Consider the following 16,749-nt stretch of genomic DNA (forward strand, 5'->3'; position numbering starts at 1 on the left):
TAGGGATGCCGCTTGTTAAGTGTAGTTCAGATTTTCTTGCTGGTATAAAATCCCATCTGTATCATGTACTAAATTCCCACGTTCGGAGGGGGTCTCTTTCTAGTTTGCTTATGCTTTTGCACGGGTCTCTGTCTATTCATGCCCCAGGACCACAGTTTTAATTATTAGTTCTTTATAGTGTTTTATTATCTGGTAGTTACTCTCGATTGCTCTTCTTTTTCAGAGTTTTCCTACCTGTTCCTTTTTGTTTATTTTCCCATATGGACTTTGGAATCATGGAATTTAAAAATTAATTTAGTGAGAATTTACATGTTTATGAAATAGAGTTTTCTTATCCAAAAGCATGATAGGACTTTCCATTTGTTCACGTCTGCTTTTGTGCACTTTCGTGGTGTGTTCAAGTTTTCTGCATAAAAGTCTTGCGTTTTCTTTGTGATGTTCGCCGTTAGAAATCTTACCTTTTTGCATTTATTTTTGTTTGGTTTTCCTCTATTATCTTCCATATGGTTATTTCCTGTGTATCTGAAATCTGTTTATTTCCAAATATATTAATTTTTTTTACACTGCTACGACTTTTATTGTGTGTGTGGTAGTTTTTCAGTTGACTTCCTTGTATTGTGAGGAATACAACCATGATGTTTGCAAATTGTGCTAGTTTTACCTTCACTTATCCATTTTTATTCTCCTAATTTGTTTCTTTTATCTGATTGTGTTAATGATGCCTTTCAGTACAGCAATAATCATATTGGTTGGCAGCCTCACTTCGTTCGTGCCATGGGAATGCCATGATTGTGTGTCCATTTGGCATGATGCTTATTGTGGAGCTTGTTTGGGTATATGTGTGTATATGTGAGTTTTGTGTTTAATAAATAACCTAACATAAGATATGGATGAGTCAAATATACATACAAATTTTTTTTTTAGCCGAATATTTGTTGCATTGATCTCTTTAATTACTTGGTTGCATTAACCTCTTTTGTTGCTTTTGTTTGATTTCAGTGGTCTGACAAGCCCTGTGTGCCCCATTTGCTTCAGAGGGACAGTTACTATGTTTATACCCAGCAAGAGCTTAAAGAGAAGCTGTATCAAGAAATCATATCGTATTTTGACAAAGGCAAAGTGAGTACTGGGTTGTTTCCTTACTAGGGGAAGGAGGACAATGGCTGCACTGTTGCAGTACAGTTCTGATGCTCACCACCTGGACTTAGTGCAGACTACACGAGTTAAGGGCACCGTCCCCAACAGGACGGCCCACACTGCAGACGGCAGCCACGAGTTTGGAGGGTCTGAAGGACCATCTGCACTTCTGACCAACGTGCCCATTAATGTCGGAGGTTCCCATGGCCCCCTCAGCTTTGATAATTCGCTAGAACAACTAACAGAACATAGTAAAGTATATTTAGTGATTACAATTTTATTATAAAGGACATAGAGCAGGACCAGCCAAATGAGGAGTCATCCAGGGTAAGGTCTGGGAGGATCCCAAAAGCAGAGCTTCTGTGTCTTCTCCCCGAGAACTTGAGGCACATCACCTTCCTGGAAAATAGATGTGCTCTCCAACCAGGAGGCTTACCTGAGCCTCAGTGTGCAGAGTTTTTATTGGGGTTTCATTGTGTGGGCGTGTTTGGTTCATTGTGATTTCACTTGATCTCCACTCCCTCCCCCCTTTCCTAGAGATCTGGCTGATACCATGTGGCTCAAACCCCCAGCCCTCTAATCAGATGGTTGGTAAACTGTTTAGTGCTAAACTGTTTAGGATGGTTTTTTTGGACTTTTTCTCTAATTTAATTCTTCCTATAACCCTGTTAGGTAGATAATATCTCTATTTTACAGGTGATGAACTTGAGGCCCAGATGGCAAGTGAAGCTCAGACTTTTGGGTCCCTGCAAACTTTAACCCTCTTAAAAATTATTGAGGACCCCAAAACACTTTTGTTCACATGGGTTATATCTGTTAATATTTATACTCTTAGAAATTAAAGCAGAAAAAATTTTAAGTATTTGTTCTTTTAACAATAATAATAAAACTTATTTATTGCCTGTTAATATGAATCATATATATTTATGAAAAATCACTATATTTATCAAAGAATTAGTGATATGAGTGGCATTATTTTCACAAATTTCTTTAATGTCTGGGTTAATAAAAGATAGCAGGATTCTCTGATTTGCTTCTATATCTGTTCCATTGTGATATCACACATGTAGCCTCATGGATATTCATGAGAGAGTGAGTGTGAAAAGGGGACAATAATAGCATCATTAGGAAGATAGTTTTGACCCCATCAACGCCCTGGCCCCTGTAGGAGCCAGAGACCACACTTTGGGAACCTCTTTGTAGACAGTCTTCCTGTCTCTTACGTAACTTAGCATTTGGGGAAGGGAAGAGGGGACTCAGGAAGGCCACATCACTGGATTTCACCAGTGGTGGTGACTGGCTTCCTGCACCAAGTCCCGCTGATCTAGAATGGGTTCCAGATGTCACATCTCAGAGCTTTTCGGTGACCCAGCCCTGCAACTTCAGAGCGGGCAAATGTGACAAATGATGCCTTTATGAGATTTAATTTTAGAGTGTTTCACGATTGTGGGCTGCGCATACATTCCTTCAGCAGCCAGAAAGGATGGGATACAGCACTTCGTTCCCGGGAACGAAGCAGGAAGTGAGCAGATGCTGCGCTTTGAGTAATACCCATCTAAGAGGCATTTCGTGAAATACAGAAATGATTAGAAGGCTCGATCTGGGATGCTGGCCTGAGACACCGGATGTGTGCATTAGCCTGTGACTCACACAGCTGTTAACGCTCTAAGGCATTTCCTAAAACTTCTATCCACTTAGTAAAGACTTCAGCACCCTACATGAAAATGCAGTTTGCCAAATCCCATGCAACAGTACTGTTAGCGTCTTCTCTGTCCTCCCCAAACAACCTACCTGCACACACATGCACCCCAGAACCAGAGTCCCATAGAAGCTTCCTTCCTCCTTCAGCAAGACTCTCATGTTCTCAGAACCTGGGCTTTGGAAATAGTTCTTCTCTCCTTTCAGTTGTCCATGCTTTGCCCTTTAAACTCAATCTTCTTTTGTCTGGGGACACGCACATGGTGTTGTTCATGTTCTTGCAGACAGACTCACTGACAATGCCAGGCAGCCAAGATCCACGATCTTTATGATGTCAGGAAAGAAAGGTTTAGTTGATCCAGGGGATGAAGCAGGTTGGGAAGATCTCCAGAAACTCAGCCCACCTGCCCGCTCATTCCCGGTGACTCTCCCGTGGCTTTTGCAGCTGGATCAATGACTGCTTCGTTCTCCACTTTTAACCCTACTTTTGTTTTCCCGAAGATGTGGGAGAAGGCAATCAAACTGAGCAAGGAGTTGGCCGAGACGTATGAGAGCAAAGTGTTCGACTACGAGGGCCTTGGCAATCTCCTGGTGAGTTGGGGTCAAATATGTTAGGTCTCCAATGGGGCTGCTAAAATTAGCGTTCACCAAAATGTTTTTGCAAGTTGAAGAAAGTCGGGATAAATGGTGTTCTTTACAATGGAAAAGTAAACCTTGCTGGAAATAAAAATGAAAAACAATGTGGTCCAAAAGCTTGGATCATTATTTGTCCAGATTATCCTTCATGGAAGGCTCCCTTCCGTGGGGCAGGCAGGGTTGCCTCGAAAGGGCGGTAGATACTGAGCCTCAGATAATAGTGACTTGGAGCTGTTTTCCTCTGCACAACTTTCAGGGACCCCTGTCTGCAGCTCTCTCTTTCTTCCTGGTGCCATTTGGAAGATCTTTTTGTGGACCTTCCGTACCCTCAGCCATCAACAAAGCAAAACAAAAATAGCAAACATGATATTGCATTTCATCATTTTTAGTGGACGAGTTACGAAAGGTCAGGTCACCTGTTGTCATGGAATAATAATTTATTTTGAGGAGCTGTTTGTCAAGATCACCTTGTATTAATAAAAAATGTACCACTGTGCTATGCCAGCTTCTGCCATGGCATGCAAAAATATTCACATGTTTTATCAACCGAATTGCACTGAGATGTTAGTAATGTAACATGGTACCCATCTAAGAAAACATTATTCTGACAGAGACCGTCACCTAGAAAGGGTAGTAAGATAGGCATGCTAACCATTGTGGGGGAGGGGGTTAGGGACCTCCCCAAAGCCCCCTGGGTCTGGCTACCTTCCTATCTTGCCTTCTCTGTGAGCCTGAGCTGGGAAACCACTCCCCTGGTGAAGAATTCAAGACAGAGGTGGTACCAGATACTGAAAAACAGACCGTCACCACCACCTTCTGGGCACTTACAACTGAACCGAAGACTTTAACCCAAACCACTGCACAAACTGGAACACTGATCGTCTTCTCCCATGTGTCTCCTTAAGTGCAACTAACCTTTTAGAGGTCCGGACCCCCCTTCGAGAAACTGCTGAAACCTGTGCCCTGCCTCCCCACGCTGAAAAGTGAGTGTGTGCACACGCTTCCATGCACAGCCTCAGCGATTCGGGACCCTCCAAGGCACATTCGTGGACCCCAGGTCCAAAACCTCTGATCCAAGAACAGGATAACCCTCTTGCCCACATGATGTTTCCCAAAGACCTTTCGTTTCTCTGTGTTACGTGGGAAACAGCAAAGCAAACAGTGTGATCTTTTTTTTTCCCCCATAGTGTTCTTGTGACCTCCCAGTGGAATGTCTTGTTTTGTTTTCCAGAAAAAAAGAGCCTCGTTTTACGAGAACATCATTAAGGCAATGAGGCCTCAGCCTGAATACTTTGCAGTTGGATACTACGGCCAGGGCTATCCTTCCTTCCTGCGGGTAAGAAACCTGAGGGTGGTCCCCAAAGCCCTTAGGCCGGGCAGGGTGAAGGAGGGAAGATGCTCATTTCTTTTCCAGATGGACAACTGTGTGCTAGCAGCTGCCCACCGTCTTCTCGCTGTGGGAAGTCGGGGAGGGAAACCACTTCCTGAGCGGCCGCCCCTGCACCCCACACCCCACACCCCCGACACCCCTGGTGTTCTGCCAGGTCTTTTGTGAAATGACTTTCCTCAGGTGGACGAACAAAAAAGGGGAAAAACAAAACCATTCCGTCCACTTGTCAGCGGCTGTGGGTCAGGCTGGGGGAAAGCATGGACTGACTTTTAGTTGCTTATTGTATTTCCAGCCAGAGCTAGTTTGAAAACAAGTATCTGAACAAGACTGCAAGAGTTTCCCCGAAATAAAAAACATTTTTGTTGCACTACTAGTGAGGAGGATGGCATTCTTCTTCCATCTCAAAATTGTCTATAATGTGATATTGATTTTATGGTTTCAAAATCAAAAACTCTTATCTCCTACAAAAAGGAAGCCTCTTTTGGAGCTGAGCTTTGCTTAAACATATATTATCCATCTGCTTCCCCCTAATGTAAAAAAAGAAAAGAAACAGTGATAAAGGAAGCAATTTACAGTCTTAACAGCACTTAACAAGGAGACAATTCATTTGCTCCTTCAGTCAATATTTACTGAGCGTCTGCTCTGTGCCAAGCACAGACAAGGCATTGGAAATATCATGCTGATTACTCTCAGACGTGGTCTCCATCCTCTTGGATTTTACAACTGAATGGGGGAGATGTTAGTAACATGTGAATGTGAAATGTAGACTGTAACCAAAAGAGGCATCCTGTGCTGGAAGCATCACCAGGGAGCATTTACCCAAGTGAAATAAAAACCTATCTTTTTACAAATATTGTACGGGAATGTTCGTAGCACCCTATAGCAGCTTTAATGATAATTACCAAAGAATGGATCCAACCCGGATGCTGCTCTGGTGAAGGGGTAAACAAACTGCAGTATATCCATGTGGTAGAATACGACTCAGTGATAAAAAGGAATGAACTCCCAATACACACAGCCACAGGGATGATTGTCAAATGCACTGTGCTAGGGGAGGGAAGCTAGACTTAAAAGGCTATATACTCTATGATTTCATTTGTATGACATTCTTGCCCAGGTGACACTCTCTGTTGGGACAAAACAAAACAGGTTGGTGGTTGTCTGATGGGTGGGGCAGAGGCTGGGCTTCAGAGGGGCATGGGGGAAATTTGGGGTGGTGATAAAAATGTACTATTTTTTTATTGTGGTCATGGTTACATTTGTCAAAACTCACAGAATTTTACACTAAAAGGGTCCATTTTATTGTATGTAAATTATGCCTTAATTTTTAAAAAAGAGGAAGGATTTCCCAGGGAATTTGTGCTTTAACTGCAGTCTGAAGGGTGCGCTGGGAGGGCAAGGGGATGGGAGAAGCACTCCAGGCAGAGGAAGCGGCAGGCGAGGGCATGGCAGTGCCGAGGAGGGAAATGGGACAGTGCAGCCGGCACAGACAGCACTGGGGGAGCCAGCAGGGAGAGGCAGGAAGGGTGGGAAGAGCAGGCGATGCCCTGGGGCTGCCTCGGTGTTCTGTCTGCATCCCTAGAGCAGTGGGGAGCCGCTGCAGGTTTTTCGTGTTGGAAAAGTCATCTGGCTTTGGTTAAGAGAGTGGATGGGAGGTGTGTGTGGCTAAGCCACTACGAGACCATGGCAGATGTTCAGGCAGGAGATGACATGGTGGACTTGGCAGGTGGTCCTGGTGGCTTTAGGGAGAAGTGGAAACACTAGCCTGGTGGAGATGGAGTCCCAGGGTCGGATGATTGATGGGCTACGCAGGTGAGAAAGAGGGAGGTATCGAGAATGAGTCCTCATGTCCAGCATGCATCCTAGGAGGGGTGGTGGAGCTATTTCCTGGGACAGCAGGACTGGAAAGGGACAGAGCTATGGAGGAGGAAATTAATTTATTCATTGAGTAAATGTTTTTTGAACTCTTGCTGTGTACCTTGCACTGATACAGGCATGCAGGCAGAGTCTAAAACAAACCAACCTCCTTAAATTATCAAGCTTATATTCCAGCTTAGAGAAATCAAAAAGTAAGATAAATCGGTCAGGTATTTAGTATGTCAGATGGCCTGCAGCACTGCCTTGTACAGTGCAGGCAGGCATTAAACGTGGAATAAAGGACTCTAGGGAGGTGAACAGAGAGGCAGGGGGCAGGGGTGGAGGTGCAAGTTTAAATAGGGTGACCAGGAAAGACTTCAGTCAGTTAGAAAATGACACTCGAGCAAAAACCTGAACGAAATGCAAGAATAAGCCATGCAGCTGTCAAGAGGCCGAAGGAGCATCCTAGCCCATGGGAACAGCAGGTTCAAAAGCCACGAGGCTGGAGAAGTGTGAACGAGAGGGAAAGCCGGGTGGGATGGCTGTGGGTGCCGGATCACAGAGGGCCCCTCGGATCTTTGTCAGTTGTTTGTCAAGGTTTGGTTTTGGATATACTCAAGGTGCAGTCAATTTGGAACATCCCAGAGACTTGAGTCAACCGTGTGCTACGTGGATCTGGAATGCCAAGGAAAGTTCTAGGCTGGAGATGATAGTGAGTTATTTACCTGTAGTTAAAATAACCATGATTGGAGATGAAAGACCACCATTCAGACTCTGGCTCGTTCTCCCAGTCCAAGTTCATTTCTTCTACCCGAACGCTGGGCTTTCTGCCCCTGGGCCGTGTCCCTCCCACTTACCAGGCCTGGTTGCTCTTGTCCCTTCTCTTAACCCCTCCTCACTCTGTCTGTCCTGCTAAGCCCAACCAAGGCCCACATCTTCCTTGAGACCTTCTCTTTCCCGCCAGGCTCATCCTTGCTGACCCGCTTCTGGTTCCTTGCACAGTGACCGTCCACATCATGCAACTAGCATCTTCTTACACTCTGCTCCCTTGCCCACTGTGATTTTGTCTGAATGATGGAATTTCATAAAATGCGTGAATCACGCAGCTCTTTCCCAAGCTTGGAAAAACATTATCATTTATTCCAAAAGATCTGGCAGTTTTCACGGCCTCCATTTAGTGTTTGCCCAGGAGGTTGTACTGCCTTCCCTGTACTTACGTTATGTAAAATTAGCAGGTTTACTTATTTGTTTACTTGTTTGTTTTTTATTCTCTCATGAGAGCAAGGTCACCATTTCCCTAGTGTCCTACGTATCTACTGTTTGCTCAATTAATATTTTTTTATATGAATAGACAAGTGATTTTCAAAAACGTTTTACAAGATAGCATGGACCCAAGTTTTGGTTAAAAATGAACCATGCATGGGCTACCAATGTAAGCTATGCATCCAAGCTGACAACCAGATGAGAAGAAACCTTTAAAACGTGGCTGTTTGCACTTGTACAGGCAACAACGAGACAAATTACTCCCGTGCCTGGGGCCTAGGAAATGTCTTTGGGAAAAAAATCCAATTTTATTAAAGAGATAAAATCTGCAATTTGGAATGGGAGAATAGTATTTATTTTTTATTTTTTAAGAGACATGGTCTTACCCTGTCACCCAGGCTGGAGTGCTAGTGGCACGATCATAGCTCACTGTAGCCTCAAACTCCTGGGCTCCAGAGATCCGCCTGCCTCAGTCTCCTGAGAAGCTGAGAATATAGGTGTGCACCACCAAGCCTGGCTGTTTTTTTTTAATGTTTTGTAGAGACAGGGTCTCGCTATGTTGCCCACGCTGGTCTTGAATTCCTGGGCTCAAGAGATCCTCCTGCCTCAATCTTCTGAGAAGCTAGGAATATAGGTGTGCACCACCAAGCCTGGCTATGTTTTTTTTGTATTTTTTGTAGAGACAGGGTCTTGCTATGTTGCCCACGCTGGTCTTGAATTCCTGGGCTCAAGAGATCCTCTCGCCTTGGCCTCCCAAAGTTCTGGGATTACAGGTGTGAGCCACTGCAGCTGGCCTGAGAAAATAGTATTTAATGCTCTTATTTTCTATGAGACTTTCAGGATGGCTGGGGACTGCTGTCTCCTGTGCTGTTACTGTATCACTGTGTGATTCAGTGATACACGTCTCATCATCCTATCCTAAAGCAGTTCCATTTAAAGTGCTGATCCACAAACTGTTGGTGGATCACAATTAAGATAGATAAGAGTTTTTACCTGAGTGTAAATAATGCATGCACTTCTTTCATTGAGAATGTCTTGCTGTGAAAAATATCAGCATGCCTGGTAATGTTGTGGATTCAAATTAGGGTGCAAGCCCCCTTTTTTTCTGAACAGACCATTTGCAGACTGGCTCTGGTCCATGGGCCACATTATGAGTGCACCAGGCTGAGTGTTTTTTATGCTTGTGACTTAACTCCCCAAATACACCACAGCTGTGGTCAGATATGATGGTTGCTAGAATAGATACTCAAGGAGAACTCGATGATGGTGGATTGAACGTTGGCCGGGGAGTACAGTGGCTCTCTCAGTACCCAGAACTCCAGCTGCCTCTTCACTCCTCCTGTTTGATGATTTCCCGTACTGTCTCTGACCTGCAGAATAAAATCTTTATCTACCGGGGGAAGGAGTACGAGAGGCGAGAGGACTTCAGCCTGCGGCTGCTGACGCAGTTCCCCAACGCGGAGAAGATGACCAGCACCACGCCCCCGGGAGAAGACATCAAGTCCTCCCCGAAGCAGTGCATCCTTGCTGTGGGGAAGAAAGACCCAGAGGCTCTTCAACCTGGTGCAGCCCCAGCTAACCCAGAGAGCCCAGGGGTTGCGGTCCCTTCTTTGCAGACAAAGGTGTCCTGTGTCCGCAGCCCGCCCATTTAGACATTCTGCTGCAGGTTCCCATTCTATGTAAAGTACTTGGGACCCTAATATCCTTAGCTGGTGGGTATGAAGTCATTAAAGGGGAGAGATGATAAGCCGATCTTGAACGTGAAAGGATACAGTTTGTAGCCAGATAGGGAGCTTGAGTAGAACATAGACTTCCTGTTCTGGATTCTGTTGCAGATTTTGAAACAGTGTATCTGCAACTGGGGGTGATGGCGGGAGACCTCTTTCTAAGACGAGATCATTAAATCAGAGAAGGAGCCCTTCCCGCTGAGCTGGTTTTAAAGCCTGACTTTACCCAGTTACCGGGTGGGTGGCGTTGGGTTTTAACCTCTTCATTTTCACACTCTTCATCTGTAAAAGGAGGATAATAATATCCATCTTGTGGTGTTGTGTATATTAGAGAAACATGTTCAAAACACCCAGTGCAGTGCCCGGCTGTGGCACTGGAGAAACAGACGATATCCAAAGAGCAAAGCAATTCCTGTTGCCTGGGCTCTGGCATTCAGAGGGATGTTTGTTCAAAAGAAATTATTTGAAACCATTTCTAACCACTTATTTCCCGATATCTCATGGATGCCTGTTTTCCTGTGGCGAGGATGTTTGCCGGGTGTCTGACCCATGGAAATGTCCTAGGATCAATGCCTGACTGAGGCATTTCAGTGATACATAAGGGAACCCCATTTTCAATGCAGTCCTGGCGTTCGGGTCAAAGGGAGCGATTGGCGCCGGTGGCATTTCCGGCGGGGAAGCAGGAAGAACAGGGGGCCCTGCTGCCTGACACCTTCCTGGCCCAGTTCCTTTCTTTCCTTAACGAGCTTCTCAGACATGCAGTGCTTCACTGTGAAGCCCGTGATGAACCTGCCGCCCAGCTACAAGGATAAGCCAGTTCCGGAGCAGATCTTAAAGTGAGTGGTTCTATATTTTTTAAAAAACATAGCTGGGTGCTGTGGCTCACGCCTGTAATCCCAACACGTTGGGAGGCTTAGGTGGGAGGATCACTTCAGTGCATGAGCCAGGAGTTCAAGACCAGCCTGGGCAATATAGCAAGATCCCATCTCTAAAAAAAAAAAAAAAAAAAACAAAACAAAACTTTTTTTTTTTAATCATTAGCCAGGAATGTAGTTGTTTGCAGTCCCAGCTACTTGGGAGGCTTAGGCAGAAAGGTCACTTGAGGCCAAGAGTTTGAGCTATGATCATGCCACTGCACTCCACCCTGGGCAACAGAGCAAGACCCTTTCTCTTAGTTAAAAAAAAAAAAAAACTTTTGTTGCTTTCACACCCTTTGTCAGAAGTACATAAAAACCCAAGCCTTAAATTCATTACAGTTTGGAAGACCTGTCTATTCTATTCTGAGCATAAGATAAAAGCTTAGTAATTCAAAGGGATGCAGTGGGGGTTGTTTTTTTAGGCAGAGGGAAATGACTGCTAGGTTTCAGATCCCTGAGTATTTTCACTCAGAAGCATCACTGGGGGATTAGGCCCCAGTGACTGAGGGCCTCTTCCCTTCTCTTGAGAAGCTAAATGTTAATGGGATTGCTAGAACTTTTATAAAACTATACAAATTTGGGTGTAAGTACATAGGCCTTTTACAATTGTGAGCTGCGAAATAAATTCATAAATTATATGAAAGTAAGATATGAAATATAATCAAATCGTGCACTGCCTCCAGCCTTCAGTGTGGAGAGTCTGTTGGTTGTGAGGCAGCTCAGGGGATACAACTCAGCCCGGGGCAGGTGGATCCCAGGTTTTGTTGAAGTCAGGTCCAGGAGTGCTTGTTTGATGAGAGGTTACAGCCTCGTTGCTGTGTCTTGCTCCAGCTACTACAGAGCCAATGAAGTGCAGCAGTTCAGATACTCCCGGCCGTTCCGGAAAGGAGAAAAGGACCCGGACAATGAGTTTGCTGTGAGTCCACCCCTTTTTCCTCTCTACAACACGGTAAAGTAGACATCGAAAAGGGAGCCCTTCTCTCTAGCCAGCAAAGGAAGCAGAAACACTGGCACCCCTGGGAACAGAGGCTTCCCCTGCAAATTACCTAGATAGCAAGTTACCAGCGCAATAGAAAATTCTAGACTGGAAGTCTAGAAACTGGGCTCTGCTCCTGGGCCAGCTGCTAATAGGACCCTGGACAAGTCACACCTGTCTGGGCCTCAGGCTTCCATCTGTAAGGTGAGAAGTCCCAAGTGGATCTCTTTCAGCTTTAAACATCCAGAATCCTTAAATTGTATGAGAAAGTGTGGCCCACTCACGCAGGAGGCGTTTGGGAATGCAGTCTCACTTCCCTGAACCCGGGAGTTTGGCTGTTCTGCCCGGGAACTGACCAACATTCCATGTTTTCCTTTCCTGCCACCAGACCATGTGGATTGAACGGACCACGTATACGACGGCCTATACCTTTCCCGGGATTCTCAAGTGGTTTGAAGTCAAACAGATTTCCACAGTGAGTCATTCGAAATGGGAACTGAGAAAAAAACTTTGTCTCCAAATATAATCACGGCCTTTGTTCGGTGCCCTCTGCAGTTCGCACCAGCGAGGCCAGCCTCCTCCGGCCAACTTTGTTTTTCAAAAGAGAAACAAAAGGCATGCTTGTATTATAGAGCTCCTTTGTAAAACTGATGTTACAACACCAACCCTAAAGGTTACTCGCAGTGAATGACTCTTTTGTGACTGGAGGAGTGTTGTCTCCTCCCTGATCCTGCCAGCCGCAGAGGCATGTTTGGAATGCCACTTTGGAGCTTCCTGCCCGGTTCCATCTTCTCTCCCAGAGCCCTTTCTCTTCTCTTATTCTCAGCTGATCACATCACCGGTCACCCCAGACTCCTCCCTCTTCATCTTGCCCAGAAGCTGCTCATTTTACCTTTTCAATACTTACTAAATCTGTTTTATTTCCAGCCTTCTAATTGGCCTCCCTGCCTTGGTCCACTTTCTTCACTGCCTCTGTGTGAATCCCATTGAGGAAACCTGACCATTTCATTCATTCTGATGCTTAGAGCCCTCCGTGGGCTGCCCAGGGCTGGAGTATAAAGCCCATACTCCTTAGCCCATGCATATAGGCCTTAGCCACCTGGCTCTTCCCCTCACCTCCTAGGGAATCTATTGGAACAAAACTGCTCGTTTCATGCTGTTTCAGTCCTCCATGACCTTGGATCATCTCTGTGTAAAATGTCCACTCGCCACTCCTGAACCTCGCTAACTCCCGTGAGGTGCAGTTTAGGCACCATCTTCTCCATGAAGCCATCTCTGGAACACCCAGGCTGGGTCGGAGGGCCCGTGTCTGTGTGTTGTTGCATCCCGGGCATGTTTCTAACCTACCACGTTTCCATGTCTTGAGACCCCACTAAAACCGCAAGCTCCTCCCAGCCGTGAAGTGCATCTTAATCACTTTTGTAACTATGGTGCATGGCCTGGTACTGAGCACAAAGCAGGTGTCCAAGAAATAGTTCTGGAACAAATCTGAAGTCTGATGGGTCATAGATCATCATTCTTCAAGCATGGGTGTGATTTTTGGACAGAGACTTTTGGAGTCAAGTGTGGAGTAGGAGGTCAGCTCACTGGCGCTGGCTAAAATGAAGAGGAGATGGTTCTTCGCAAAAGCTGGCTTTGAAGGCGTTTCCGTAGGAAGAGCTCTCTCTGACTCTGTGCTGCATCTCATTTCATTTTCATCCAACATTCAGCCAGAACAATCTAACACATCCTGTTATTTCTGACCTCCGTTAACCACGGGATCCATGCTGAGGTTACTTATGTGTGGTCCGAATCCTCGGCTTCGGGCATCACTTGCGTTTTCTCACGAGGAAGCATCAGACGTTCTGCCCGTGGACATTCTTGGCTGTGCAGATGTGTCTCAGATCTGATATCTGCCATTCTGTTGTCACTGACCTCACAAATCGCCAAGGAAGCTCCGTCTAAGAAATAGTTCTTACTACAGCTCCAGTGTTTTTCTACTCGGGTTTTCTGCAGCCACTCTGCCCGGAGGAATATTCTTTACTGTAGCTCCAATTTTTAAGTCCTCATTCTACTTCCTAGGGAGATTTTAAATAGCTACTTTGCATCTTACCGCCCTGTCAGAAAACTGCAGAATCCTAATATGCATGACCTTGAGCAGCAACACTTCCCTCTTGTGTAGCTTATGGGTGTGTTGCAACTCTAGAGGGGACTGGTTGAACTTTTTTTCTTTCTTTGCTTGGAGCTGACCAATGTCCTTGTCCCCCCATGTGCTCTGTCACGCAGGAGGAGATCAGCCCTCTGGAGAACGCCATCGAGACCATGGAGCTGACCAACGAGAGGATCAGCAACTGCGTGCAGCAGCACGCCTGGGACCGGTCGCTCTCCGTGCACCCGCTGTCGATGCTGCTCAGCGGCATCGTGGACCCTGCTGTCATGGGCGGCTTCTCCAACTATGAAAAGGTGGGCTGGGCCCCAGAACCCCACTGGTGGCCATTGTGCCACTGGTGAATTCGTTTCCTGCAACTTCTCTGGGAGATGTCTCCTCTCTGTGTGAACAGGCACGTGGAGTTAATGCAAAGATTGGCCCTGACCTCACACCTCTTACAGCCAGGGGTGCAGACCACTGCCTGGCAAACCCTCACTGAAGTAACCCACTGTGCCCCTGGTCACTTCACCTGCTGTCCTCTCTCCCACTGCCCCTGAGAGGTATGGGGTGAACATGTGGACCCCAGAGCCAGGATGCTCGGGGAGGGAAGCAGCATCTCTGGGGAAGGCAGAGCCTCTCTCTTCAGAATTAGCTTCTAGCAACCCCTGCCCCTGACTGGGTGTGCCATGGGCTGTATGGACAAATGGTGGACCTGGGTCTACAAGTAAATTAGCTAAGTCTTCTATCTGTTATTCTGAGCAAACATAAAAGGAGTACTCAGCACAACTGAATCCCTTGTGTAGGGTGTGGATATAGCACTGTCTGAAATGCAGGTGATGCATTCGATGTATGTTAAGTACAATTCATAGGGGCAGCATTTTTCATTGTTACGGAATGCATTCAGTAGCTAAATATTTTTGGAGTCCTCTTGAATATAGAGTGACACATTTGGCAAGGAAACCCCCGTGGAGTCTCCTGGAGAGTGGGTGAAAAGAAAGGGGTCAGCTGAGAAGAGCGAGCGCTAAGTGGGCTGGTGCTCTGGGGTCCCCTGGGAAGGACAGGGGCTTTGTGGTCAGTCTCCCCTGGGCCCCAATTCTGACTTCCCATTGGCTGCTGTGTACTATTGGGCAACACACTTCACCTCTCTGAGCTCCCCATATCTGTGAAGTGAGGAAATTACCTAGCTCACAGGATTGACTGGAGGACTAAGGGAGCCCTCCTGCACACAGGGGCCTTCATGCAGTGCTTGCATAGAGTTGAGGCTTCACCAGCGTCAGTTTCTTCCTACCTCCATCTGTCTGCTTGGAGCAGAACATGTAATTGAAATGCTCTTCATGGGTGGTACCCCTGATGCTCTGTGGCTGCTGCTATAGTAATCTTCATTCTTCTGTTTTCCTTTAACTTTTTAGCCTTTTGTAGTCTTACTATACTCAGCAGTTGGGAAAGACTCAATGCCAGAGAGAAATCCCAGTTTGCCCATGTTAGGTTGCAATGATAATAATGTCCAACATTACAATGGAAGTCAATGCAAAAATAGGATCCAAAACATTAGTACAATACTTTTTAAATACTATAATGCTTTAGTGTGTACTTTTTCATATACACTCCCTGGTGCTGATTTTCATGTATTTTTCCCAAGTATCAATTTTTACAGAATGCCCCTAACCCATAGATTTATATATGCCATTATGTGGAATAATATATAATTTCATGTGAAGTTTTTCCAATGTGACAGTCTTCTAATTAAAATGGGGAGGGGGAAAGCAAGGATAAGCATAAATTTCAGGACCTTTGGCTTAAAACACTAATTTATACTTTTAATTAATATGTATGAGTTTGTATATTTCTAAACATAAGAAAAAGGTAAACTCATTCATCGCTAGGACCTATTGTGATCAATTGAGAAACACATCGTTGCATACTTGATGTATGTGACCTATTTTAAGGCAACTCTTTGTTCGTCCCCTAAGTGATAGGAACACAGGAGCTGTGTGCTGTGAGTCATCAGCCTTTTCTGTTATGAGGCAAAACTCTGCTAGAAAAATGAATTTCGGGGCACTCTGCTCTGATATTCCCTGACTGAAGTAGTCATTGCTTTTGGAACTTCAGTGCGGTTTATCATTTATCAAAAAATTGCTTTAACTTTCAAATATTTAAACTGCTCGGATATTGAAAGGTAAAAGTAGATGCAATGTGAGTAGATACTACTTTTCATTTATGTTGACCCTCCCTCAAGATGGGATTGTGGCTAGAATGAGCTGCTATGTGGTTGTATTGTTCATGCTTCCTTTTTTACTGTACTGGGGCTGCATATGTTTTTATTCTTTGTTTTATTAGTTTGTTAAGGCTGCTGTAACAAAGTTCCCCAAACTAGGTGGCTTAAAACAAAAGAAATTTATCATTTCACAGTTTTGGAGGCAAGAAATCTGAAATCAAGTTGTCACAGTGTTGGTTCTTTCTAAGGGGAGAATCTTGGTTCTATCCAAGTGCCTGTGCCTCTCTCTAGCTTCTAGGTGGTTTGCTGAAAAGCCTTGGTGTTCCTGGTCGAGCAGATGGCTGTCTTCTCCTCACACCCCCCCCCTTTTTTTGCCCCACATTGTTGCCTTGGGTAGAATGCAGTGACATCATTGTAGCTCACAGCAACCTCAAACGCCTGGGCTCACGAGATCCTCCTGCCTCAGCCTCCCGAGTAGCTGGGACTACAGGTGCTCACTAGCATACCCAGCTAATTTTTCTATTTTTAGTAGAGATGGGGTCTCGCTCTTGCTCAGGCTAGTCTTGAACTCCCGAGCTCAAGCCATCCTCCCACGTTGGCCTCCCAGAGTGCTAGGATTACAGGCATGAGCCACCATGCCCAGCCCTCCTCGCATCGCTTCACCTCGTATTCTCCCAGTATGTGCACATGCCAGTCTCCAAACTTCCCCTTTTTATAAGGGCAACAGTCATATTGGAGTAGGGGTTCATCGTACTCCAGTGTGACCTCATGATAACTCATTACATCAGAAGACCTATTTCCAAGT

General features: G+C 45.5%; 1 protein-coding gene across 1 annotated transcript in view; it reads left to right on the top strand.

The window, feature by feature from the left end:
* The window catches only part of DOCK5 (dedicator of cytokinesis 5), a 165,217-nt gene that overhangs the window by 134,673 nt on the left and 13,795 nt on the right, over positions 1–16,749 (top strand). The window contains exons 38-45 of the mRNA XM_045535787.1: positions 1,000–1,119; positions 3,337–3,426; positions 4,703–4,807; positions 9,358–9,499; positions 10,463–10,544; positions 11,457–11,541; positions 11,990–12,076; positions 13,867–14,043. Coding sequence (XP_045391743.1) covers positions 1,000–1,119; positions 3,337–3,426; positions 4,703–4,807; positions 9,358–9,499; positions 10,463–10,544; positions 11,457–11,541; positions 11,990–12,076; positions 13,867–14,043 — 888 coding nt within the window. The remainder of the gene's footprint in view (positions 1–999; positions 1,120–3,336; positions 3,427–4,702; positions 4,808–9,357; positions 9,500–10,462; positions 10,545–11,456; positions 11,542–11,989; positions 12,077–13,866; positions 14,044–16,749) is intronic.

The sequence above is a fragment of the Lemur catta genome, chromosome 22, assembly GCF_020740605.2.
Source record: "Lemur catta isolate mLemCat1 chromosome 22, mLemCat1.pri, whole genome shotgun sequence".
NCBI lineage: Eukaryota > Metazoa > Chordata > Mammalia > Primates > Lemuridae > Lemur > Lemur catta.